General features: G+C 45.0%; 1 protein-coding gene across 2 annotated transcripts; it reads right to left on the reverse strand.

Annotated features, from left to right (window-relative positions):
• Positions 1-272: 272 nt before the first annotated feature.
• Dync1li2 (dynein cytoplasmic 1 light intermediate chain 2) lies at positions 273-24,175 on the reverse strand. Of its 2 annotated transcripts, XM_034522354.1 has the most exons (13): positions 23,817-24,175; positions 23,609-23,682; positions 21,814-21,930; positions 18,779-19,009; positions 12,086-12,255; positions 11,244-11,337; positions 9,994-10,129; positions 7,977-8,088; positions 7,468-7,527; positions 6,164-6,205; positions 5,697-5,814; positions 4,875-4,991; positions 273-3,279 (listed from the first exon to the last, which is right to left on the reverse strand). In XM_034522354.1, the coding sequence occupies exons 1-13, from the start codon at positions 23,921-23,923 to the stop codon at positions 3,179-3,181; spliced, it is 1,479 nt and encodes a 492-aa protein (XP_034378245.1). In that variant the 5' UTR covers positions 23,924-24,175; the 3' UTR covers positions 273-3,178. The 2 variants fall into 2 exon arrangements, with proteins under 2 accessions (XP_034378245.1, XP_034378246.1); XM_034522355.1 differs by lacking the exon at positions 6,164-6,205 and having other exon boundaries at positions 23,817-24,139.
• Positions 24,176-24,779: the final 604 nt, after the last annotated feature.

Below are 24,779 nucleotides of genomic sequence, written 5' to 3' on the forward strand. Positions count from 1 at the left end.
AGTATATATTTAAAATGTCTGGTTTATCTTACTGTGTATGTTCTTGTGGTGGTTCAAGAGGACAAGTTCAAGGAGTGGATCCTCCTTCTATCAAGCAAGTCCTGAGGACTAAACTCAGGTTGTCAGGCTTCCTGGCAGCTTGGTGGCACTGAGCCCACTCACCAGCCCCAGGTATACACATTCTTATCCACACTGCCACATATCCACATATGATGAGCAAGCAATGGATATCCAGTCAGATGCTTCATCAAAAACAAAGTCACCAAAACCCGTCAGCAATCTGGATTCTTGTTTATTGAAGCCAGTAATTAGACATCTCTTTCCCCAGCACTAGAAAGCAAGGTTCCACATGACTGCATACTGCACCCAGACAGAGCCACCCTGGACTAAGGCTAGCAGGAGATCGTCTGCAGTCCTAATTTGAAGTTAAAAACACCACTGAACTTAGCAGAGAGACAACAGTGAGCGTTTGATTACAGCATCAACATTGTTAAGGTCATGATGTACAGAGCAATCACTTTCACCTTCATCGAGTTAAGAAACAGTCGCTTCAGTTTAAATACTGGGCTTAAAACGTCAATTAAAAAAAAAAAAAGTAAAATAGAAAAGGTGCAGCCAGGCACAGTAGCACACGCCAGTCCCAGCACTGGGAGGCAGAGGCAGGTAGATCTCTGGAGGCCAGCCTGGTCTACAGAATGAGTTCCAGGACAGCCAGGGCAATACAAAGAAACCCTCCCTGTTTTGTTTTATTTATTTATTTTTTTTTTTTAAAAGTGCAAATAAAATACTCTAGCAGCGTATCTGTTGGTTTGTTAGGAAAGACCAATTCACAGCCCTCGGCTGGGCCATAACTTTTAGGTTGGGCTTACTTTTAAAATTATCCATTTAAAGACAAACAAAGGCAATCATTATAGTGTGTATAAATAGTCATAAAATTGTCTTTTATAGTTTATCATGTAAGTGTATTCTTGCAAATAAAATTAATTTTACTTTAAAAAGTAAAGGCTGTTTATTATTTGGCCTTTGGTTCCAATGCTTGAGAATCCTAAAATAATAAAAATTACCTCATCTCCTCAAACCCCCAAAGAACCCTGAAGCTCCCCAAAGCTGGTGGACTTTGGCAACTACTGAGCACATGGTAACATGCATCAGTTTCTTCTGAAACTAGGAGCATCCAAGTGTCAAAGGAATAACAGAGGTCTCTAAACCCCCCATGGCCGGATCACAGCATTTCCTTGGTTGGTTATAGCACACTTGACACTAACACAAAAAGTGCCTAGCCGTTCAAATGATACATTTTAAGTTTTTTATCAAAATTTAAAAAAATCATACTATTAGGCACATGTCTTTGCAAGAATTCCTAGTTTCTGAGGTCACTCATTTGGCTGACTGCTACGGAGATCAGGTGACCCTCCATCACGGTCTCCTCTCCAGCTAGCTTACTGCCATTGCTTGGACAACCTGGACATTTGAAACCACAATGCATGTTTAAAAACAACAAAACCAAAATAACAACAACAACAACAGCAACAACAAAAAACTGAATTAAAAAAGGAAAAAATATATTTCAATAATAAAACTGGCACAAGAAACATCTCTTTGTGTTAAGAGAGGCAAGTAAGCCTCAGCTCTCTCCTTAACAGTGTTCAGACCTTTACAAATTGACTCACAGTAGAGGAACCTCATCCTGTAACTAGATGTTAACTTACGCCCAGAACTACATTAGTGGTTAGTCAAATCTGGCATGTATGTAATGACATTAGGAACATTATGCCAAGACGCAATAACAAACATTCATTAAAAAAAAAAAAAAAAAGTAAACTCCACGGAAGTGAACTGTGGTTTTCCCCTTGGTTTGGATGACAAATATTTTTATACGTTAAAGTCATGGTAGTGTTTGCATTGACATGTGCTGTGTCACACAGAAAAGTGCTATTTTGAATCCACAGAAGTTATCTTCAGCATGGTGGTGTGACATGGTGTTCATGAACATGCCCCTAATGGAAGACAAATAAAACTCGCACTTCAGTCAGAGAAGAAGTGCTCCATTTTATGAAAAGCACAAGCCTCCCACTTCCAATCTCCACATAAAGCACCCACTTGTCGGTTCGACAGCGACGATCCGACCAGGGAGCTACAGAAAGAACCTTTTTGTGTCAGGGAAGGTTACCACAGGCTCTGCGGCAGGAACTGGCATGAGCCAGAATACAGTGACATTAAATACTTGCCCCAAACTTTCTATAGAACATTGATGATATGGTACAATGAGAAATCAATCACCCATTTTCTATTAGTTGGCCAGCCTGTGGTAGTTAAAAATAATAAGTAAGCAAAACAAAACAGGAACCATTTAAAATATCTAATTTTGTATCTGTTGACTTTGAACATAATGCACAAAGACTGCCTGGCCCAGGTTACATGTGTGTAGAGCCCAGCATCTCTCCAAGGACAAGGGACATGGCCTGGGCCAAGCATGTGAGTTCTGGGCAGCTGCAGGCTTCAGCAGCCCTGAGTCAGCCCACCTTACTCAGCACCCCACATAAAACACATTTCCCATAACTTAACGATGCATTCAGAACAAGTCCAGCTCCCATTCTGTTTAGTGCTTAGTTTGGAAATGTTTCTAATTGTTAGATCTCAACTGATGCTATTTGGTTCCTACCGTGCATGTACTTACTAACACTGCTCACTCGCTTCCTTCCTCCACCTCCCTCAACGTTCAGCTTCCCCACCAGCACTTCGCTCGTCCCTCCTGAACCTTTCTCTTTCCTGGACTTTCTGCTACTTAACCTGCTTCCCAAGAACAAGTGAATTTGCTAACACGCAACTGGTCAAACTAACCATCCATCTGAACAATGACTTCCTAGTCTCGTTTGCTCCACCCTGGTAGAAAGTGGGCCTCCTTTCTTCACTCCACAAGCCCAGCTGCACTTGCCTCCCACAAGAGAATCGCAGCCCAAGAGTCCAAGGGACATCCCTAGCAAGGGGCCTGACATGTAACCTTCCTAAATGTGCATTTCACACTCGGACAAGCCAATGAAGTATATGTAGTTTTGTAAAGTTCATCTCCCCTACCCCCAAAAACTGATAGCATGTGCCATATCAGAAAAATCCTGGTCTTATCAGATGAATATACATAGTTATTTGGTCGTTTGACATATGCACTTTCAAAGGAGGGTCAGGCTTCGTTTTCTGTTGAAGAGTTTGTTACCATGGAGTCTGGCTTTCGAGTCATTCTATCCAATTCTTCCTGAACGTTTGACAACACAGTCTTTTGTCCTTAAAGAAAGGATATGGAACAAGAGAGAGAAAGAGAGAAAACACAAAATAGCAGTGTTATATTTTTTTCCTAGGCAGGGTTTCTCTGCATAGCCCTGGTTGTCCTGGAACTTACTATGTATGTAGACCAGCTTGGCTTCGAAACCATACAGACTTCTGCCGTCATTCCTAGTGACAGCATTCCCAAAAATGAGAAAATCCTTTTCACCAAGGAGAACAAAAAACCAGACGCCTAATCTTGTTACTGCCAGTGCCACAGGTCTGGGTTCTTCCAACTAGGCAGCCGCCTTCTCGGCAGCGGCTGGGGATGCCTCTGTGCCAAACTCAAGGGGCCTTTCTGAAAACCCTCATACCCCACCCTAAGCTCTGTGTACCCTCTCCACTATCTCCCTGGAGGTCCCCCTCTGAATTTCAGGCATGTAGTAAACTACACTGTTTCCCAGACAGGCACTCCAGTTTGATTTCTAACGACCCCACCTCAGACCTATTAATGGGTTGATGATGTAGCTTTGGCAAAGTATTTGCATTAATATGCAGGGTCCGATTCACAGAAAACAAAAACACCCTACCCCATAAGGTCATTTAGTTTAGTTTAAACTGACTCACATGGAAATACCATGTTTTATGATGAGACTGAGGCCAGGCAGTTCATCCTGCACAATGCTGGTGCTCCTATTTCCTGCTGTCAAACACTATCTGGGCCTGGACAAGGACCCTTATCTGGTAAGGGACAAACACAAGGTCAAAGCTGAGGCCCAGATCAGACTTTTGGGTCTCTTAAGAACTCCTAAGTTGCTGGAGGCTCAGACTGCCCTAAGGACATGATCCGACATCCTCGTCTACTTTGGAAAAATCAATTAGAGCAAACACTGAACAGCATCTGTCTAAGATGCCCTTTATATGTGGGCTGTTGTGGTGCATACTTACAATCCTAGCAAGAGGATCAAGAGTTCAAGGCCAGACAGTGAATGAGGCCAGCACAGATTTGTCTCTAATACACAAAGGCAAGCCTTGCATTCATCAATTCCTAGGTTTAATTCTTGGTCCCACAAAAAAAGGAAATAAATGTCTTCTAGTTTAAGAAAGTAAGTGATTCCCAAGAACTTAAGCATTTTATTTTAGAAACCTTCAAGATTAGTTTGTCCTCTCAGCCTAAATGGAAGGACAGATGGCTGGGCCACAGAGGGATCCTGTGGTGACCATGCATGTGCACATACTCCAGCTCCCTGCAAGATTAGGGGCTGTGAAGCAAGCTCTTCCCCCACCCCCAGATTTATTTTATTAGATGAGTAGTATGCCTGCCTGTATGTCCACGTGCCAGGCGCATGCCTGGTGCCAAGGAGCTCAGAAGAGGGTGCCAGATCCCCTGAAACTGGAATTAAGGGTGATGGGGAACTACTTGGTGAGTGTTGAAACCCTGGGACTTCCACAAGAACAGCACAGAATCTTAACTGCTAGTACAAAGCTTGGTTCTGTTCATAGCCAAAACACTGGAGGTGTGCAGGCTGCCGAAAGCAACGGCTGCCGTCTGCACCCCCTGTTTGACAGCACTGTTTGTTCTATTAAGGATCTAAAGCTCTGAGGCCCTCCTATACCTGACTTCTTGGCTGTGCTCTGCACTCCTCCAGCACTGGGACTTCCAGGAGAGCCTGTTTTTTTACTCAACAGACTATTGAAGAAGCTGGCCAACACCCCTTCACTTGCTGCATTATCTAAGGAAACACAAAGAAAAACAACGAAGCGTCACTCAAACTGCAACAGAAAAAGTGGTTCTTAGCTTGAAATCTGTGGCTGTCAGCTTCCTAGTGACACTGACCACACTCACTGTGGTCTCTGTTAGCTGAGGCTAACTGGGCAGCGATAAGATTACCAGTGGAAACAAGTTTGCATTTCCCACCTTTGAGGGTCACAGAAAAAAAATCTTTGTTTTCGTCAATGCTGTGTCCTTAATGTGGTGGGTTTCAGTTTTCTAAGCCTGCAAAGCTCACAGCCTGTTATAAAAAGCTCATGTCCAAAGTGGAGGATGCTAAGTGCACATTCAAGAATTTACAGACTTTTTGTTCTGAAGGCTTACTGCAGCCAGAATCTTTGTGTGTCAATAAGCAGTGGCGTGGTAAGAACAAAAGAAAAAAAAAAGTGCCAATTCATAAACAGTATCAACACAAAGCTAAGAGGACAGACTCCAGATACACATTGTACAATGACTTCCTAAGTTGTAGTATTCTTTCCTAACGGCATATGCAGGGTCTAAGGTCTGACACATTGCCAGATGCACATGGTTACTTGCTGGAACATAACTCTTCCTTGAAAACCGTCAGCCCAGCTTTCCTAGACTTCCACCAGAGAGCCAGGGCTACTGTTATACCACGCCCCGTGGGCCTAGAAGTAAAGTCACTCCTCAAAGACGGCATACATACTTTTGATGTTTGGATCTGGCTTCTTTACTGATGCTCCAGGGGAGGCGCTCGGTACACTAGCTGCTCCACCCCGACCCTGCGTCCTTGGAGAGCCAGAGGGTCCTCTGGCAGGGGATTCCTAAGTCCAAAACCAGCCCACGTCACACATAGATATAAAAATAACAAAAAATACAAAAATCAAAGTCAACACATTTTCAGGTCTGAAGTCTAGTGTCTGTGATACAGTGGAGGTTTGTTCCCAGCTCAGTCTCCTGGGACAGGAACTAAAGCTTATGGAGTATCAGGTGTCTTTCATCAAATATTTCTAAGGTTCTATTGTATTTTCTGGCTGTGGGCCTTTAGGTAGACCAACTCAGTTTAAAATATAATAAAAGCCCACATACATATAAACTGTTCCAATAATGGTGTAAAGTTAGAAGGCACCCATGACACCAGGCCATGACCCTCTGTTTGTGAAAGGTACTCACGGAGGTTCTTGTGGGCGTGGCAGGCTGCTTGGCAAGGAGTGACTGCAAAGAGAGGGACAAACTGGCCATTAACCAAGGCCTGCAGAAGGAACTGAGGTCTGGAGAAAGGGTTCACTCCTATGGCTCTACTATGGGGTGCCAATACAGACTCATGGTTCACACTGTAAATGCAAAATAAACTAAATTCCGTATTTGGTACATGAAGATACCCCAGAAATCAGTTTTGAGGCTAAAAAAATAAGCAGGCCATAGAAAAGAGAAAGAGTTGGGGAAAAAATTGCTAAAAAATGAACAGGACTTGGCCATACCCTTAGGGGATGGTGACATATCTAACAATTTGGGTCGAAGAGAAGTGTTAAGAACTCGTTTGTGTTCAAAACTGTTATCATAGGGGAATCAGGGTGGATCTGTAAGAAGTTTAGAGTGAGTGTCATCAAAACACACTGTATGTATACATGATGCTCTTTAAAAATGGATAGTAAAAGGGTGCGTTTGGGGTTGAGGAGTGACTCAGTTGGTAGAGTACCTGCCTAGCATGCATGAGGCTGAGCTAGATTCCCAGCACTGCATAAAAAACTACAGACGGGTGACATGTCTATAATCCCAGCACTGGAGAGTCAGAGGCAGGATTAAAGACTCAACGCCATCTTTGGCTACATTACTCTCCTCATGTACAAAGTGTGCATTACTTGAATGCATGCATGCGTGTATGTATTATGTATGTATGTTTTCTGAGACACGGTCTCTCTGTGTAAAAGCCCTTGCTGTCCTGGAACTAACAGGTTCGTTCGTGTGTTCTCTCTCTCTCTCTCTCTCTCTCTCTCTCTCTCTCTCTCTCTCTCTCCATGTATGTATGACTGTGTGTATGTATGAATATTTTTTGAGACAGGGTTTCTCTGTTTAAAAGCCCTAGCTGTCTTGGAACTCCCTTTGTAGATCAGGCTGGCCTGAGACTCACAGAAATCTACCTGCCTCTGCCTCACAATTGCTGAGATTAGGGACTGCGGTACCATCACTTTTATACACTGTGGGAAAAAATGGAAGTGAACCAGGCCACTTGGTAAATTGCCAATTCAAGAAGAATGCCAGGAAAGCTTCCCAGGGGGCATTAAAACATACTAAGTCCATCCCTGTAGGACAATGTGCAATGCAGGCAGGCATCAGGAAGCATGTGCTCCAACCCCTACCTGTAGAGAAAGTAGGGAAAGAGGCAACCTCATCCTAACCTCCATGTCTCTGCAAGCTCTTAAACACAGTCCCAAAACCCCCTCCGGAAATGGCACTCCACCCAAGAGGCCTCTTACCTGTTGTTTCATTAGGAACACCTGTTCATCCTCAGCTGCCAACTCTTTGTCATGGACCAGCTGTGAAATGATACATGTTTGTGACCACAGGCAATGAAAACTCTCAAATGTATGTCAAAGTTCATGCTACAGCAGTCTCGGTCTGGGCGTGAACATGGGCTTGGGGGATTCTCCTTGAGACTGTAGTTATCCTGTTCTAGCTAGGTATAGACGCTCTCCCAGAACTAGCCATGGTTTGCAACCCATTCATGTTTTTAAGTCTGGCAGGTCCTAACCAGTAAGCACCCCCCAGATCATAGTCTTCAAGCAGGAGACCCCAGAAGGAGGGGATCTGGCAAAAGTAATTCACAAATGGTAGGAGCGCTGATGGGACATAAGAGGAAAGCAACTGACATGACATGGCCACCCTGTCACCCGCACTTCACAATGAGCCATTCCTGGAATAGCAGGTCTCATTTTCATGACTTCAAACCACCTACATGAGGCCTGCAAGGGACTGAATGGGGTACCTTTCTCACAGGAGGCTTTACAATAAAATCTTCATATGCATCTTCTGGCTTCACGGTTGTAAAATTTTCATGTAAAATAGCTATTTTCTTTTCATTGTCCCAGCCTGCAGGTCTAAAGGCAAGGAGACACAGCATTAAAAATTAGCATGCTTTGTCTGAGCCTGCTTCCCACACACATCTCAAACACATTTCAGATTCTAAGATGCTCCTGGGTGAGGTCCTTTCCCACAACTCTGGAGGTGCCGTCAGTGTCTTGTAGCTCTGGGTATATAAGCCAAAAGGCACAGCAGACCTATCCCAACAGATCAACATGACACCTCCTCCTCCAGAGACTCAGGGAGGCTAGGCCTAAGGAGCCAGTGGAAGAGCAAGGGCTGTAGAAACAACACACAAAGGAGGGAGATGCAAAGAGGACCGTTACTCCTGGGATTTGGCTCTCCCCTGGCATTCTGGCCCTCTTGAGGACACTTCTTTATACCAATTATCTTATAAACAGTTCATTAATTTTGCTGGCATGGAAGATGTGCCTTGAAGCCAAGGGGGAAGCTAGCTATGGCCTATATCTATCCTGGGCCCTTGACAGGAGACACAAGGAAGCCTTAGGTTCCCATGTGGGTGTCACACAGCTCAACATCACGAGGCAGGAAAAACAAAATGAGGTCAGATCAGACTTTCTACTTCCCACTCTCAAGGGCAGCAACCACACACTGTCCACGCTTCTGAGCTCAGGAAGCTCTAGTTAAAAAAAGACAACTGACTGTTCTCACGACCCTCTCATTTCCTCACCTCCTAGTCACAGTTATATTACCAATAGAATGCTTCTCCCAAACGGCCTTGCTGACCTTACTAATACCTACACAGGTAACTAACAAGAGACACAATAGTAAAAAAAGGGACTGGACACAGCTGAGGCTCCATCATGAACTGTGATGCTATAAGCCTCAAGAAGGCACAAGATAGACCTCCATTCCACACCAGCCCTAAATCCAACTGAACTCCTGCTTCAGGACCACATAATTAGGAATAAGTGAGTGCAGAATCAGACCACTCATCGAGTTTCTGCGTTAGTGCCTGTCTGCTGTTCTGGGTGATTCTTCAGAGCTAGGGTATGAACAGTCTGAGTGAGACTCCCTCCAAATATGCAGGAGGTAACCTGTTTCATTTTCCTGAAGCATCTGGTTCTCGTACATCCAGCCTTTCAGACGCCCTTGGCTCCTTCCTGCTGGTTTGCACGAGACCGAGCGCTCATCTTCCAGCAGCACACCTGGCCCCCATCTCACTAGCCCACTGCTGTCCCCTCCTCCTCAGAACATGTTTCTGTGCTGTGACAGGGGTGTATCCCATTCATTTCTGTGTCCTCGGCAGAGAACCTGGGTACCTAGGGGTGCTGTGAAAGCTTGCTGAATGAACACCTACAACTGTCAAGTCCAGAACATATCAAATCTTAACATCAGTCTGCTGATATAAGACCACAGCACTGTCATATGTGATATAGCAATACGATTCCCTCCTGAGAGAAAAGACTCTGGCTCAGGAAAACAGGGTACCTAAGTGTCTGGCAGGAGGACCAATCCCAGAGGCTGTAAAATGCAGACGCCAGCAAGTAGCAAGCAGAGCTGAGGCCAACACTGATGGGGATGCTGAGAAGATGCTCGCAGTCACCTGACGCTTTCACATAAGCCACTTCGGGTCACCACACTGACATCTCCACCTTCGATTCTCCTCACAGACAATGATGCTTCACCAGAGCTGACAGTAAGTGCACAAAATGGCTTGCTTACAGTCAGGCAACTTTCTCTCAGTGAAGGAATGCGGCACCTCTGACCACACCACCCACTTCCCTTAAGCCAAAGGAGTCAATGCAGAAGGAGCAGAGGGGAAGCTGCACCTGTCTAGCACCCGGGGGCCAGCCCAGGCCCTCTCAGACAGAAGCACCGTACTGAAAAGGCAAAGGCGCACGCGCAGCAAATGGACTACAGAGGGCAGGGTTAAAGGTCACTGCTTTCAAAGAACTCACATAAAAACTGCGTCCTTTTCCACAACTAAGGCGGGTGTGGTAAAGTGGAAGCCATATGTTTTATGGACAATGTACTTATACAGCAAGTCAAGGTTTTTCTCCTCCTTCACTGAGGTGTAAATCAAGGCAGCTCCATCTAATCAATGTGCTTAAGGAAAACCCATTCATTGAGAGACAAAAACCAATGGCACATAAGCATAATCTGTAAAGCACAAGGTGATCTACTGAACATTAAAAACTACAAAGGACTAGAGGGAGTGGAGAACCACAATAAGCAAGTCCTCCAAGCTGAGGCTGGAGGATGCAGCTGTTTTTCTTTTCAACACTTAAGAGTGCTGCCCACTCGTGAGACTGCTTTCTAAGAAGCAAACTCAGAGGACACTATGCAGCATACATAGGTTGCTTCCCAGCAGGGCTCAAGAGGAAATGAGTTTACCATCAGGGACACCTCCAGAGACAGGTGCCAACAAAAGGAAGCACCTGTCACCAGTGTGGAACTAAGGTACCAACTACTGTTGGACTGATACAGAAGACTCAGAAAGCTGCCAACAGGGCATCTTCTTCCTGGACAGCACAAAACATGAGAAACACCTGCATCATCTAAACCAGTAACCATACTGGTGATTATACCTGAGTAAGAGCAAAGATTAATAAGATTTCTAAGTATAAACAATGTAATTGGGTAATAAAATCCTTGTACATCAGTTTCTTAATACGAAAGCCTATCAGAAGTTCAGCCTTAAAAACAAAACCACTAAAGTTGGGCTTGCAGCACAGGCTTGTAAGCCAAGCACTCAGTGAGACTCTGTCAACAAACAAAACAAAATGAAACAAAACAAGGAAAAAAAACCCATAAGACTTCCAAAGTGAGCAAGACATGCCTAAGTTATTACGTATGAAATTCCAGCATAGCAAAATTAGAAAACTAAGAGAAAGATTATAATTCCCCTCAGGCCACCCCCATCCCATGGCAAAAACTACCCCGTGAGGCAGGCAAGATGGATTAGTGCTTGAATAAAGCCCGACAGCCTAAATTTGACTTGGAACCCACATGATGGAAGAGAACTGACTCTCCAGTTTTCCTCTAACTTCCACACTCATGTGTCCCACCCCCAAATAATTAAGTGAAATAAAAAAAAAAAAAAAAAAAGAAAAGAAAAAGACTACTCTGTGTTCAGGAGGGGCTTTGAAGACACCCCCTTTGGAGGACAGCCCGTGCTCCGGGGCCCGACACAGCATCCCAAGGATACACTGGAGGCAGAATCTCCGCAGGTGTGCCTGGATGAAGTCCAGGTGCTCATCCCTGTAATCGTGCTCCTTCTCCAAGACGCTCACTGCATCACACTGCAGGAGACAGAACCAAGAGGAAGGAATGTTAGCTAGAGTTCCGCTTTTCTGCTTGCTCAAGATCGGAACAAGGAACTTCTTTAGAAATAAAAAATTTCTAAAGAAACGCCTTAAGACAAAGGTCCAGGTGCTAGAGAAGAGCAAAAGAACAAGAGAGTTCTCCTTCATCCTGAGCCTCAGTTATACACAAAGTACCGATATGATAGGCCTGATCACCCCATAAATGTCTTCAACATCAAATGAGGTCACCCTGCCATGCACTGCGCCTCACCCATGCTGTGCACTGCACCTCATCTATCTCAAGAACGGTGTGAAACTGAAGAACCTGCTGGGCAGCAAGGTTGCCTAGTAAAGACTAGGAAGAAAGCAACTTTGAAATCCAAGATGTTCTTAAAGCTACTTTCCCCTCTCATATAAGAGACATACTTTCTCTAAACTGAAGCTTAATTTCTATTTCTACTTCATTTTCCTATTTCACCATCAGTCTGGACCAGATGAACTGGAGCCTTAAGCAAAGGCTTTCACTTGCGTTTGCCCATGAAGTCAACGGGGCTTTCTGAACAAAGTACTGTCAACTCTGCAGCAGCATGAAATGACAGTATGTTCTACCCTGACACATTCAGTGTACCTTAATGAATCCCAAACAAACCCAATCCTCCCTTGAGAAGAAACTCCATCAAAACTTCTAAAACTCTTTCTTATTCACTGGGCAAACCAAGCCAAGCTCACAATTCCCTGGACATACCTTTGTGCACACCACCAACACTGGGATCCCCAGGTTATGAGTCAGCACATTGTCACCCAGAGGGAGGGCAACACTGTCTTCTTCTGAGCCTGAGGTCAGAGGCCCTCTTCTCTGTGGGGAACCCTGACAACCTTCTTCAGGCTCGATATAATCTTGAAAATCTTTCATAACTACAGAGGAGAAAGAAAAATTATACAGATGCAAATAGAAAGACATCTTAGGCTTAGAAAATTAAGGGGATAGAAAGGTAATAACAAATATAAAACAAAAGCACCTATGCATGGCAGAGGTTGCAGCTTTAGGGTTTAGGGACTGTGATACAAAACAGCAGCTCTCATGTCTAGTGGGCTGTGCACTGCTTGAGCAGCAGACCTTGGCACCTTCAGTTTCACCCAGTCCCTACACAGGCTTTTAGTGTTCTGGTTTTAAAAACAGTACTGTGGCACAAACCTGAGATTTTCATGTGTTCACGCAGAGCCCCAGCCCAGGTTCTTAACGTTCTTAGCTCATATTAGTTTCCATTATAAAAACCACCAAAAATAAAACAAAACGAAGAATACTACCACTACTACTAACTCCCCCCCCCCCCCACTTATCTTATGCATCCTACATTTGTCACAGGGCCAGACAGCCACACCATTCCTTCCTAGGTGACCACTGGAAATCACAGTAACACAACGTCAGGGTCTTCATTAGAAAAGCTACTAAACACCTACACTCTGAATTCCAGAAAAGCATGCCACTTCCATATAGGAGAAGCAAGCAAAGACCACATGACTGCCTTGTCTCTACTCTGAGGGACTTTGTCTTCAGGGCATTGAGTCACACATACAGTCCTATCTGTGCCTGACACAGGAGGAGGGACATTTGTTATCTTGGTTAAAGGGTCACTTAGGGGGCTGGAGCAATGGCTCAGGGGCTGATCTGCCAGAGGACTCAGCTTCAGTTCCCAGCACCCATGTGGAAACTCATAACCATCTGTAACTCCAGCTTCAGGAAATCCAAAACCCTCTTCTGGCCTCCACGAGCACTAGGCATGGATGTAGCACACATATGAGCAAGTACAACACTCAAAAACCAAATAAATCTTTACAAAAAAAGAGGGGCTTTTAGGTAGAGTAGCCACTAGCTGTAGTTAAGCCAGGTGAACACAAGGCCTGCAGACCAGAACCTGTAATGAGCACTTCAGGGTTAGAACGATGGGTTTTGTTGTTTGTATTTGGAAAAGGTCTCACTAGATACCTGGAACTCACCATGTAGACCAAGACTGGCCTTGAACTTGCAGCAATTACCATCCCCTCCCCTTGCCTCCTGAGTGTTGGGATTACAGCTATGAGCTGCCATACCAAGACCTTCACATGACAGGAAAGCTCCTCTTAGCTTAGGAGCCAACAGGCTGCTCTATTTTTCTAATAATCCTAACAGGAATGAAAAAGGTCTAAGGCTTTTTAACACACTTTCATTAAAACCACGCAAGGTAACTGTAGCTAAAAGTACTGGGAGGGAGGGCAGGGGACTGGAGACGTGAGTCAGTGGTTAAGAGCACTGACTGCTTTTCCAGAAGACCCAGGTTAGAGTCTCAGTACCCACACAATGACTAACAATGTCTGTAACTCCAGTTCCAAAGGATCCGAGACCCTTTTCTGGTCTCCATGGGCACTGTATACATATGGTGCCCATACATGCAAGCAGAACCCCCCTCATAAACACACAGATAATCAGACACATAGACAGACAGACAGATCACTATGGAAAATAAAGAAAAAAAAAAGAACACTCTCTTCTACACCCACAGAATGGGTTTCAAATGTTTTAAAAACTGAGAGATTTTAGTTCATCACTGTCTGTGCTTCTGAAATGACAGAGAAACTCATGGTCTTTCAAGTAATACCAGGTAAACTAAAAGATAACAACTGTTGTGGTTTGGATATGAAGGGTCCCCAAAAGATTCATTTGTTGAAGATTCCCAGCTGGTGGTACTTTTGAGAGGTGACTGGATTAAGAAGGCATTAATTTTATCACTGGATTAATTCAGACCTGAATTTCCAGCTGAATGAGCTATTGAGGGATGGGGGGCTGGAACCTTATATAAAAGAAGCAGGTTATTAAGGAGGTGCCTGAAGGATCTACTATGGCTTCCTCTCATTCTCCTCTCTCCCTCTCTTCCTCCCTCCCCTGATGTATGTGTATATTATGTAGCCTAGGCTAACCACAAACTCACTATATATATATGTATATATGTGTATATATGTGTGTATATATATTATATATATAATATATATACACACATATATACACATATATACATATATATATATGTACACACATATATATACACACACATATATACACATGAGGATGACCTTGAACTTCTGATCTTGCCTCTACCTTGCTAGTGCTGGGATCACAAGCAGAGCTACCATGCCCGGTTTATGCAGTACTGAACCCAGGGCTTCACGCATGCCCTCTATCAACTGACAAGCCCTCTATTAACCGAGCTACACCCTCAGGCTCTCTTTTCTCTTTCTGTTCCCCATCTACTAACAGGTGAGCAACTTTTTTTCCAAAGCAACAAAGGGATCCCATGCAAACTCTGAAATCATAGACAAAGTTCACTCGGTGTGGTGTTGTATGTGGTGTGTGTGTGTGTGGTGTGTGATGTGTGTGTGTGGTGTTGTGGTGTGTGGTGTGTGGTGTGTGGTGTGTGGTGTGTGTGTGTGTGTGTGGTGTGTGTGTCAAGTGCGTGTACATAAGTGCTTGAGTGTGGAGTCTTACTCAATTGCTCTTCCCCTTCCTTTTTAACATAGGGTCTCACTGAACCTGGAATTCACCAACTTAGCATGACTGGCTGGCCTCAGACTCTCCTGTCTCCTCCCCAGAGCTAGGACTACTATGTGCGCCCACACTCGAGCTCCTACACCCAGCTCTTAAATGGCTCCTCATGCTTCCCGGAGATAGACCAAGCCATCTCCATGTCCCTTCCTTTTTTTCTCAAGTATGCTCTCACAAAGGCAGAGACCAACAAGCGGCAAGCTTCATTGTCAACATAAAGAAATCTACCAAGCCACCTCCATTCTAGGTTGGACATAACCAGAAAATGTGATGTTGTTGTAGGAGCTTAAAGGAACTAAAAAGTCTTTTAACAGTCAAGTCAATAAAAAATACAGTGGTTAACTGTCAGGGTGACACCTGATTGCCCTAGAACAGAGGAGGCGTTTGTTCAGGGCTGCCCCAAAAGGGAGCAGGGCAGAGCCAGGAACAAGATAGAGGTGAGCTAAGCTACAGTGGGAAGGGAGGGGATGAAGGAGCAGGCTCACCTATAACTCTTTAAAGCTAGCTCCTCATGCTGTGGAGACACTCAACTATATACTTATTTTCTTCGTTATTTCATAATTGTACTTTTGCTCTTATGAATCACAATGTAAATATCCGATATGCAGGAGATCTAATATGCAACCCCCGTGAAATGGTCATTCAACCCCCAAAGGGGTCAAGGGTCACAGGCTAATCTCTGTAAGGCCAGCCCACTCTACATAGTGAATTCCAGGTGAGCCAGAGCTACACAGACCCTACATTAAAAAATGAGCAAATAAATGAATCACATAGGAGACACACCTCGAGGTGTGCCTGTAAGGGTGTTTCCAGAATGGCTTACAGTTTATTCACACCATCCCGGAGTCTCTGCATCTAGACTAAATTTTTTAAAAAAGGAGAAAACGAACTGAGCACTAGACTTCACTTCTCCTTACTGACTGCAGATGTACTATGACCAGCAGCCGATGTTCCTGCCACTGTGCTCTCCTCACCATGATGGCTGTCTTCTCTCAACAGCCAAAACCAAGCCAAACCAAACCAATCCAACCCAAACCAAACCAAACCAAATCTTTACACTGTCTTTGTCCAGTTGTTACAGCAACAAGCACCACCTCCTGGCAGCTCCAGGTTGCTGTCCCCCTGCCAGTTCTGGGTCACAGTGGCTGATCACAAAGCTGCCCCACAGCAGACAGGCTGAGATGAAGCGATTGTAAAGCAGTGCTCACTTGTTACAATACTAGAGGCAGCTGGGGAGGTGCTCAGGAGTTAAGAGCACGTCCTGCTCCTGCAAAGGACTGAGTTCACATCCAGCTCTGCCCAACACCCTCCTGTAACTCCAGCTCCAGGAGGACCAAAGAGAGGTCTGCTAGCACCTGCATTCACATGCACACAAACTGTGCCCCTCATAATTAAAAATAAAATAAATCTTAATAAGAAAATACTAGTGTCTAATTCATCTGAAAGCCAGCAGTCCTCTGAGCAAGAATATGAAGAACTACTTCCCTAAAGTAAGCTAAAAGCAGCATAAACACAACAAGCACTCCGTCAACACCAAGCACAAAGGCACGGCTACCATTCCAAATATCACGGACTGGGGACAGTGAAAGCGGAGATGCGCAGGCAGACATAGTTCAGCAATTACTAGATGCCTTCCAGTGTTCTCTCCTCTTCTCCCTAACCCAACAAAGAATTAAGACACTTTCCAGATAGAAAGGAGGGTGGGGTGGTTGGCAAGTGAAAGCACTCACTGTGAAACACTAAGTTCAACCTGTGGTACCCGCCATGGGAGGAGAGAATCTTCTGAAACTCATGTTGCACGTGTATGTGCAAGTGCACACACCCTCTTCAAAAAGATTCCACTCTCAACCTTTAAAAGAGCATTGCCTCCTGTCCTCCATATTGCTGCTTGGAACAGACGCATTGCTGAAGTTCTAGTGGTCAAAGGGAAAAGAGCCACACCCTCAAAATGACAAAGCGGTGAGTACAGAGGAGCCAGTGCTCTCTAGCCCAGCCTCATCCCAAGGCTGTGCCCTACTTGCAAATTGCCCGCCCCTAGATTTCCTTTCCATGACAAATAAACCTACCTCAGTCTTGTATAAGCCACCCTCCCCTCCAGTTTTCTGTCATATGCCGCTGAATCTAATCTTCAGTGACATAGACGCCAATGACTAAGACCATTAAATTAATTCAGTGTCTCCTCCACAAGCTCCCCAAGAATAGGTATCCTGTCTGCTGTATCCTCGGAGCACCTAGAAAAACACCTGGCACCTAACACTTTCCTTACTTGAGAAAGAGTGGTACCCGTGGTTGACGTGGCTTTTTCTATTTTAATAAACCTTTGTAAGGCTGTCAAACCCAAGAAATTTGAGTTCACAAGACTGAAGTCTGCGGCACAGGAGCTCACCAGTCAGAGTGTGAAGCTGTGTGCAGTGGTCTGGGAACAGCTTTGCAGCCCTCCAACTATTCTGCTGAGCTGTCTTTAGCATCTCTGTTTTGCAAGAAAATGAGGCATTATCTAAAAAGGTCAGTGGCTGAAGAGAGGTGAGATGAATGGCATGGCAACCATGATACCCACACGCGGACAAGCCAGGAGGCACACAAGGGAAGAGTAAGATGTTACGCTCCGGTTGAGCTGATGACGGACAGAGGCAAGATGAAGTGTGCGACAGGAGACATACAGTAGGAAAGTCCATTTGAGAAGCACTGGCAAACTTTCCTGACAGTTAGTGTGCAGATACTGCGTGCCACGCTCCAGAGCCCTCATCAATTCACCGAAGGGGGTGATGTCATCTCGTGGCACTGAGCCAGGGCAGCCAAGCTCACATTGGCCAAGACACTGCGGCTGCCGGTTCCGCTCCCTGCCCCTCCCATTTCCCTGGCATAGGGACAGAAGCTGATGTAACTGCACAGAAGCAAAGGAAGGAAAAACAAGCTTCTGAACCACATTTGAAAACTCACCAAACTTCCTTTAATTTGTACATTCTTTGTTCTCAGAAGGGTTTTAAATTTAAAATAACTTTTATTGTATTTCAATGACCCTTCTCACTGAAAACAATCTTCCTACTCCTGAATGCAATCATATTTGCTAGATTCCAAAAGAAACTAGTCAGAAATTCTCTCCTTTGGGGTTTTTATTAAACCCATCAACAAGAGGAGACATGAGATCTCCATGGGATTCCAGAGACATGGGCTCAGGGTTTGAAGAAAAATGTCCTCAAAGATTCTATCCCTAGCTGATGGCATTACTGAGGTATGACTGGAGGGAAATCCACTAAGCTCTCAGTAGATTTCTGTTCATGTGCTCCTGGCTCAATGGTTATTAGAAGGAGGACTGGCTTTGAAGGCTGCCCTTCCCCCTGCTCTCTACCCCTCTCTGCCTCCCTTCTGCAATGACAGGCGCCCTTATCACAGGTCTAGGAATAGCCAAGTGACCAGGGATTGAGACATCTTAAACCTTAAGCCAAAACATCAAACCTTCCTACTAGCCTCTGGCTCTGGTGTACTGGAATTGAAGGGGCATACCAGCACATCAGGTCAAAGGATTCTTTTCTATTATTTATTTATCTACTTACTTATTTGAATTTGTGTGTGGATGCACCTGAGTGCCTGACTGTATGTACACTGTATGTATGCATGCTAGTGACTAGATTTTGGAAATGGGAGTCATAGGCAGTTGTGAGCTGAATAACAAGGGGACTGGAACTGAACCTGGGTTCTCTGTGAGAGCAGCAAGTACTCCTAATTCCTTCAAATTATTCTTGATAACTGATTTCAATAAAACAAGTATTTCAAAACAAAAGCAAATTCAACCCCAAGTAAACCCTTGAAAAGGAAGAAGGTGGCCCCAATAATCCAAAATGACTAGTGAGTTTTACTCACATTTCCGTTCTAGATCCCTCATTTCCTCTGGTGGAATCTTCATCTTGTCAATGTGCTCCCGTAAAACACTAGCCCACTTCTGTAGAGACTCCATTATAGTCCAAGGTCGCGACATGTCTGCAACAAAAATGACCAGGGTCTCCCGCAAAGACTCAGCCGAAACTGCAAATTTCAGCAGGCCTTTGTGGTAGAGGTCTCCATCTAAAATCCATACATTGCAGCGCGTGTGATCTGGGGAGAGAGAAACAAAGCTACATTATCACCCAGCAGTGACTATCTGTACAGCTATGAGAACCGCAGCATTAGGAAGGGAATGGATTCACACAGAAAGCCCAGCCTAGCAGGGCCAAATACCCAGTGGCCGGCAAATCCAGCCTGGTACAGCATGAACTGCCTAGGCTTTTAAAAGTTCAGATAACCACATACAGGACGGCTCTCTAACTAAGGTTTCAACAGACACTATGGAGCAGAGTAAGAATAATTAGCTGTTGATAATAATCAAAGGACACAGACATTTATTGATGAACTGTTCCCTCAGTCTAAATGATCCACTGTCCTAAGATACCAGTTATCTGAGTTGTGAGCATGGTGAGTGAACAAACCCTTCTGTGTGCATCACACTAAGGACTATAGTCGTTCTGTCAAAATAACCAGCTATACATTCCAAGCATCTTCACTTATTGTATGGATTACTTAATGTATGGATTTAGATATACTTATGGAAGTATTTACAAATAAAATGGCATTAATGTCTGACATTGACTTGAGAATAACCCAAGTGGACTAAAGGGAGATCTTAAGTTACAACTGAAACAAATTATATTAAGAACTGGGAACTGTGATAATTCAACTATGAAAGATAATTCTCTAAATTAATGGGATAGTTTTAGAATATTTCAAACATATTCGTTAATTATTGTTATTTCTATAAAAGTACCTTGAGAGGGAACTCCTTTCATTTCATTTCATTAACTTCCTTTTCCAAAATATACTTTTAAAATCTACCTTGCTTTAGCTTCCTTGTTATATAACCAATTATTAATATCTATAAAAATGCATTTTGATGAGTTTGAGCATAATTAATTATGTGTGTGCCTACCTATGTGTGGTTATGTGCACACGATCCAAGTGCTCTCAGGGACCAGAGGCCTCGGATCCCCTGAAGCTAGAGTTATAAACCACTGTGAGCCACCAGACGTGGTGCTGGGATGGGTCCTCTGAAGAGTAGCAAGTAATCCATCTCTCCAGCTCCTACTTAAAGTTTTTTTATACCATTTATTTAGAGCTGTGTGTGTGCTCCTCAGAGTGCAGGTGGAGGTAGGGACAGGTGAAGGCTCTACAGTGAAGTTGGTGGACAACCTGTGGAGTCAATTTCTTCCTTCCATCATGTGGGTCTCAGGAATTAAACTCGGGCTCTCTTGGCAGCCAGTGACTTTACCTGCTGAGCTACCTCACTGGTCCAGACCAGTATATGTTAGTGTTTTCAGTCGGTCTCTCACAATCTGAGGTTTATATGCCTGCCCATCAGCAAGCACAGTTTCTTCAGCTTTTCTGGCCAACGTCAACTATACATGGCTCCCCCATGTGTGGGGGGTCACATATCCTATGCAGCAGTAGACAGAGCATCTAACTGAGAGGCAGTGGTCCTTTGACATATAATAACCTACCGCAACCCAGATACAACCAGAGACTAGTTTCTTTAGCAGGTTGATTGCCTGTGAAATGTGTGCTTACAACCCAGTCATACCTCACAATTAAAAAGACTAGGGCTGCAAGATGTATAATTAACCTCAGGTAAGGGTCACTCTTCCATTGAACAAGGACTCTCTCACAAGTAAACAGCCGAAAGAGAAAGTCCTATAAATATAGAAAAAAAAGTTTCCAGAGGAATCTGAACTTGATGTTAGTATAAACTTCAACTCAAAGACAACATGTAAATGTGGTGACTGGGACGCTCTGTCCTGAAACGTGCCTCAGTCTTGGAAACACCAGAGGATTTTCTGGGTCTCAGAGCATCTACCACAGGCTGCCCTTCCACAAAAGCAGGAAGGCTTTCGCCATGCCTCCAGCGCTCCTCACACTCACACTCTGTCCACCTGCAGCACCCTTTCCCTCTTCTTCCCAGGAGGAAATGGAAGTGTGGTTAAGTTAGTAGTCAGAAGCCACACTACTGCTCAACACAGGCGTGACATTCTGAACCAGTTTGGTCTGGCTCTCAAGCCCAAGGTCTTCCTACGAAAAGCATAGTGGCTTGCAAAGGCAGGAAGCAAAAGATGCAAATAGGAGAGGTCCTCTAGGCTTGACTCAGTGGCCTCAGGTATACAAGCAGACTCCAATGGGTCTAGACAAGATAGATACTCGATGCTTCTGACAGAGTCTTCTGACAGAGGCCTTGACACCAGGCTGACATTCTGCCTTCTTTCAGGACCATTAAGGAATGTTCAACAAGATAAAATCAAGGGAGCAAGGATAAAATCCCTGGAGATCTCAATTAGCACAGGGAGGTGTCCAAGCTTTAGGAAGAGCCTCAGTGCTCTCCACTACACAGCTCTTAGAGAGAGTGGAGCTTAAGTGTCACAGCGGCTTTTAGTTTATCTTCTTCAGTCTAACAATAAGGAGGAGAACATGTTTTAAAAACACCCTAACATCATGATCACTAGTACTTAAATTGGACAAAAGCAAACATCAAAAATGAAAATTAACCAATACACTACTTCATTTCGAGACTGTAAACTTTCTCACAGGAAAAAAAGACCCAGGTACCAATAACTATTCTATAGTCATGGAAATAGCTGAATATATAAAATATGAAAAATTATAAAGGAGTTGTTACAGAGTCATATCTCCATGAGTTCCAGGCCAGCCAGGGCCACAAGGGACACTGTCTCAAAAAACAAAAACAAAAAGTGACTAAACTCTTACAAACAACATATATTCCACACATTCTCTTTGGGTAAAACAAAGCTGAGAGCGCCAGGACATACGTGAGTCAGAGCCCTACATGTTACCCTTCCGATGGAGGAACAGTCACTCACCATCACGGTCTTCATCATGAACGCTGAGGTAAAGATACTCTAAGCCTCTTCCTTTTTTGCCATGTTCTGCTCCTTGGAGTTTGGTCATGAGAGTTGTTTTACCAGAACCATCTTCACCTACAAATGACATTTGCAAGAAGACAAAAATGTACTGTGTATCACACTACAACATCACCACAATAAGGAACAACCAGGAATCTCAAGCAAGCCTGCTAAGGGCTCTCTCATCTGCTCTCACAAACAAAGGAGACCTGCTTTTAAGAGTGATTGGCAGAGACAGTCAACCAGATATCCCAAATGACCCTCTACTACAATTTTCTTCACTTCACAAGGGAAGGATTACAACAGCAAACCCACCAGCCCTTCCTACATTTCCTAAAACAGACACCCAGAGAAGTCAAAAGTCAGAGATGGGGCTAATTTCTCACAAAATACATCTTTCCCACAGTAAAAGCAAGAACTCTTCAGAAATCAACTAACCCCAAAAGTCGAGGAACACTGAAATAAAAATCTGGTTCTGCCTCAAGTCATGGCACTTATGTTATTTACACACATTTGATTTGTAGAACAACTTCACAAGCACCCTAAAGGCTTGGAAACTGGGGAAAAAGGATTGCTGACCTAAGCAAAACTCCTAAGTACAGTCTCAGTAGCAAGTGCTTTCTCATCTCCCTGGGACTATCCATAGCCAACAACCTCCCTTCCAAGATACCCTCTAAATGCGAACTAGAATCATCACCAAACATCCCTGGACATCCCTGGATTCAATACTAAGGAATTTGAGAACATAAGGAATGAAAGGCAATCCACAAAGATCCTCTCTCCTCCGCTAAGCTTACCCTTTTCCCACTGGCCACAATTCACCTGGATCACGAAGAGTGCTTGTCAGTCTGACCTCAGTTCCTGCTCATTCTCATCTATCTAGCTGGCCCAATGAAGCCTGAGTTATTTCCCTAAAGCACATACCTGGCTATAACCTACCACACTGGCCATCACTTGGATGAGAGAAACACACGGACATCAGCATGCAGTCACTTCCATAAGGCTTAGGGAAGGGTGAAGGAAAATAAAAATCTGAAAATCAGGAGTCTCCAGGAAAGAGGATTCATCTTTCAGACTTTCATGACCTGATCTCATCTTATCCTCTATTGCAAAAACAAACAAACCCTTCTAAAAGCATCCAAATGCTTCACCCTGTTATCTCGATGTGCTTATACTTAAACGGTTACCCTGCAAAACACCTGATTCCACGAGCTCTCTCTCAACACATCAAGCAGTGTGATGCGCCCACAGCAGTCTGCTCCTGACAGGAAAGATGCGATGTAACCACACACACATCTGCCTCTGCTAGACTGGGATTCTTGTAGCATGTCTAAGACTGTCTGTACTGTCCCATTGCTCAGCCCTCAGTTCCACTCTATGAACTCCTTAGTTCCCAGTCCTGGTCACCTAGTTCTCTCATTTTCTCCATCCAGCCTGCACATCCTCTTTTTTTCTTTCTTCACATCCTCAACTTAGTGAGCGCTAGGCTAGACGATGAACCAAGTCAAGGCTGAAGGCTCAGCCAAATGACTGAAGGAATGTGCTACAAGCCCACACCACATCACTTGACTCCAAACAGAGGGTTCAGTAGAGGTGTGGGTGGGCTTGGAGTCTCTCCGGCTACCCTGCTAGAGTCAGCCCAGTGTGCCCTCCAGGGGCACAAACAGGAGGTAAGGGTGGAGAAGCCTGGAACCTGTGGAAGGGGCGCCTCCTGACCCACCCCTGCACCCCGGGGCAGTACCCAGCTGCTCACCGAACACCAGAATGTTCTTGCCGGACGGCAGCTTGGACCTGGCACGGGTGGACACTTCGCTCAAGATCGAAGACCTGCGGCGACAATGACAAGAGTGCTCAGCATGGACCGCCTTGGACCGCCCGGCCCATGACTGACCGTCAACGTCTGCCCGCTCCGGCCAGCTCCCGCTGCGGCCGTGCCATCTGTGGCTCTATACGCTCCTCACCATAGACTCTGGCCTTCCTCCTCTTCACTGGTTAGGTCGCCGGCGGCCGCCACTGCGGGCCCGTTGGGACCCAGCAGCAGCTTCTTCTCCACCCCCACCGGCGCCATCTTGCCAACTGCAGCCACAAAGAGGGCCCTCCCCCGGGCTCGCTGAGGACCCGCAAGGACCCCGGCTGGACCGCGCTGCCCGCATGCAACGCCGCAGAAGCTTCGTTATCCAGCGCGTCCCGACGAGCCGGCGATGTCTGCGTGCATCTGTGAGTCGCGTGATCGCCGCAGCTAGGGACGTTGCTGGGTCAGGCAGGCTGCCGGACAGCCTTACGCGGGGGGTGGAGCCACGGGCACCACCAGACCGTGGGCGCGCTGGCGACCCCTGCAGGGCAGGCCCAGACGCGGCAAGCCCAAGCTTTGGAATGATCTCAAGCTAGACAACCTTATTTACAAGTGATCTCATTGAATCTTGCTGAACTCTTAATAAGTGAGGTGAGGAAACTACAGCTCAGAAGTTTAAAAGAAAATGGGCTGGGATGTAGCCAAGCATGAATGAAGACCCACAAAAAATGACTGGACATGGATTTGCATTCCTATCATACCAGCAATGGGAAGCTGGGGGTGGGGGGTGGGGGGATTGGAAATTCAATGTCTTAGACTACTTGACAAGTTTAAGTAGAACATGGGCTATGTAAGACCCTGCTTCAAAAAACTTAATTTAAAAATGATTGGACTTGGTGTCACACACCTTAAATCCCAGCATTCGGGAGGCAGAGGCAGGAGGATCTCTATAAATTTGAAGGCATCCTGGTCTACATAGCAAGTTCTAGGGCTACATGATGAGACCATGTGTGCTGGCTAGTGTTGTGTGTCAGTTAGAGTCATCGGAGAAGGAGGAGCCTCAATTGAGAAAATGCCTCCATGAGATCAAGCATTTTCTCATCGGGGAGGGTCCAGGCCATTGTGGGCTGCT

Source organism: Arvicanthis niloticus, chromosome 18 (genome assembly GCF_011762505.2).
Source record: "Arvicanthis niloticus isolate mArvNil1 chromosome 18, mArvNil1.pat.X, whole genome shotgun sequence".
Lineage (NCBI taxonomy): Eukaryota > Metazoa > Chordata > Mammalia > Rodentia > Muridae > Arvicanthis > Arvicanthis niloticus.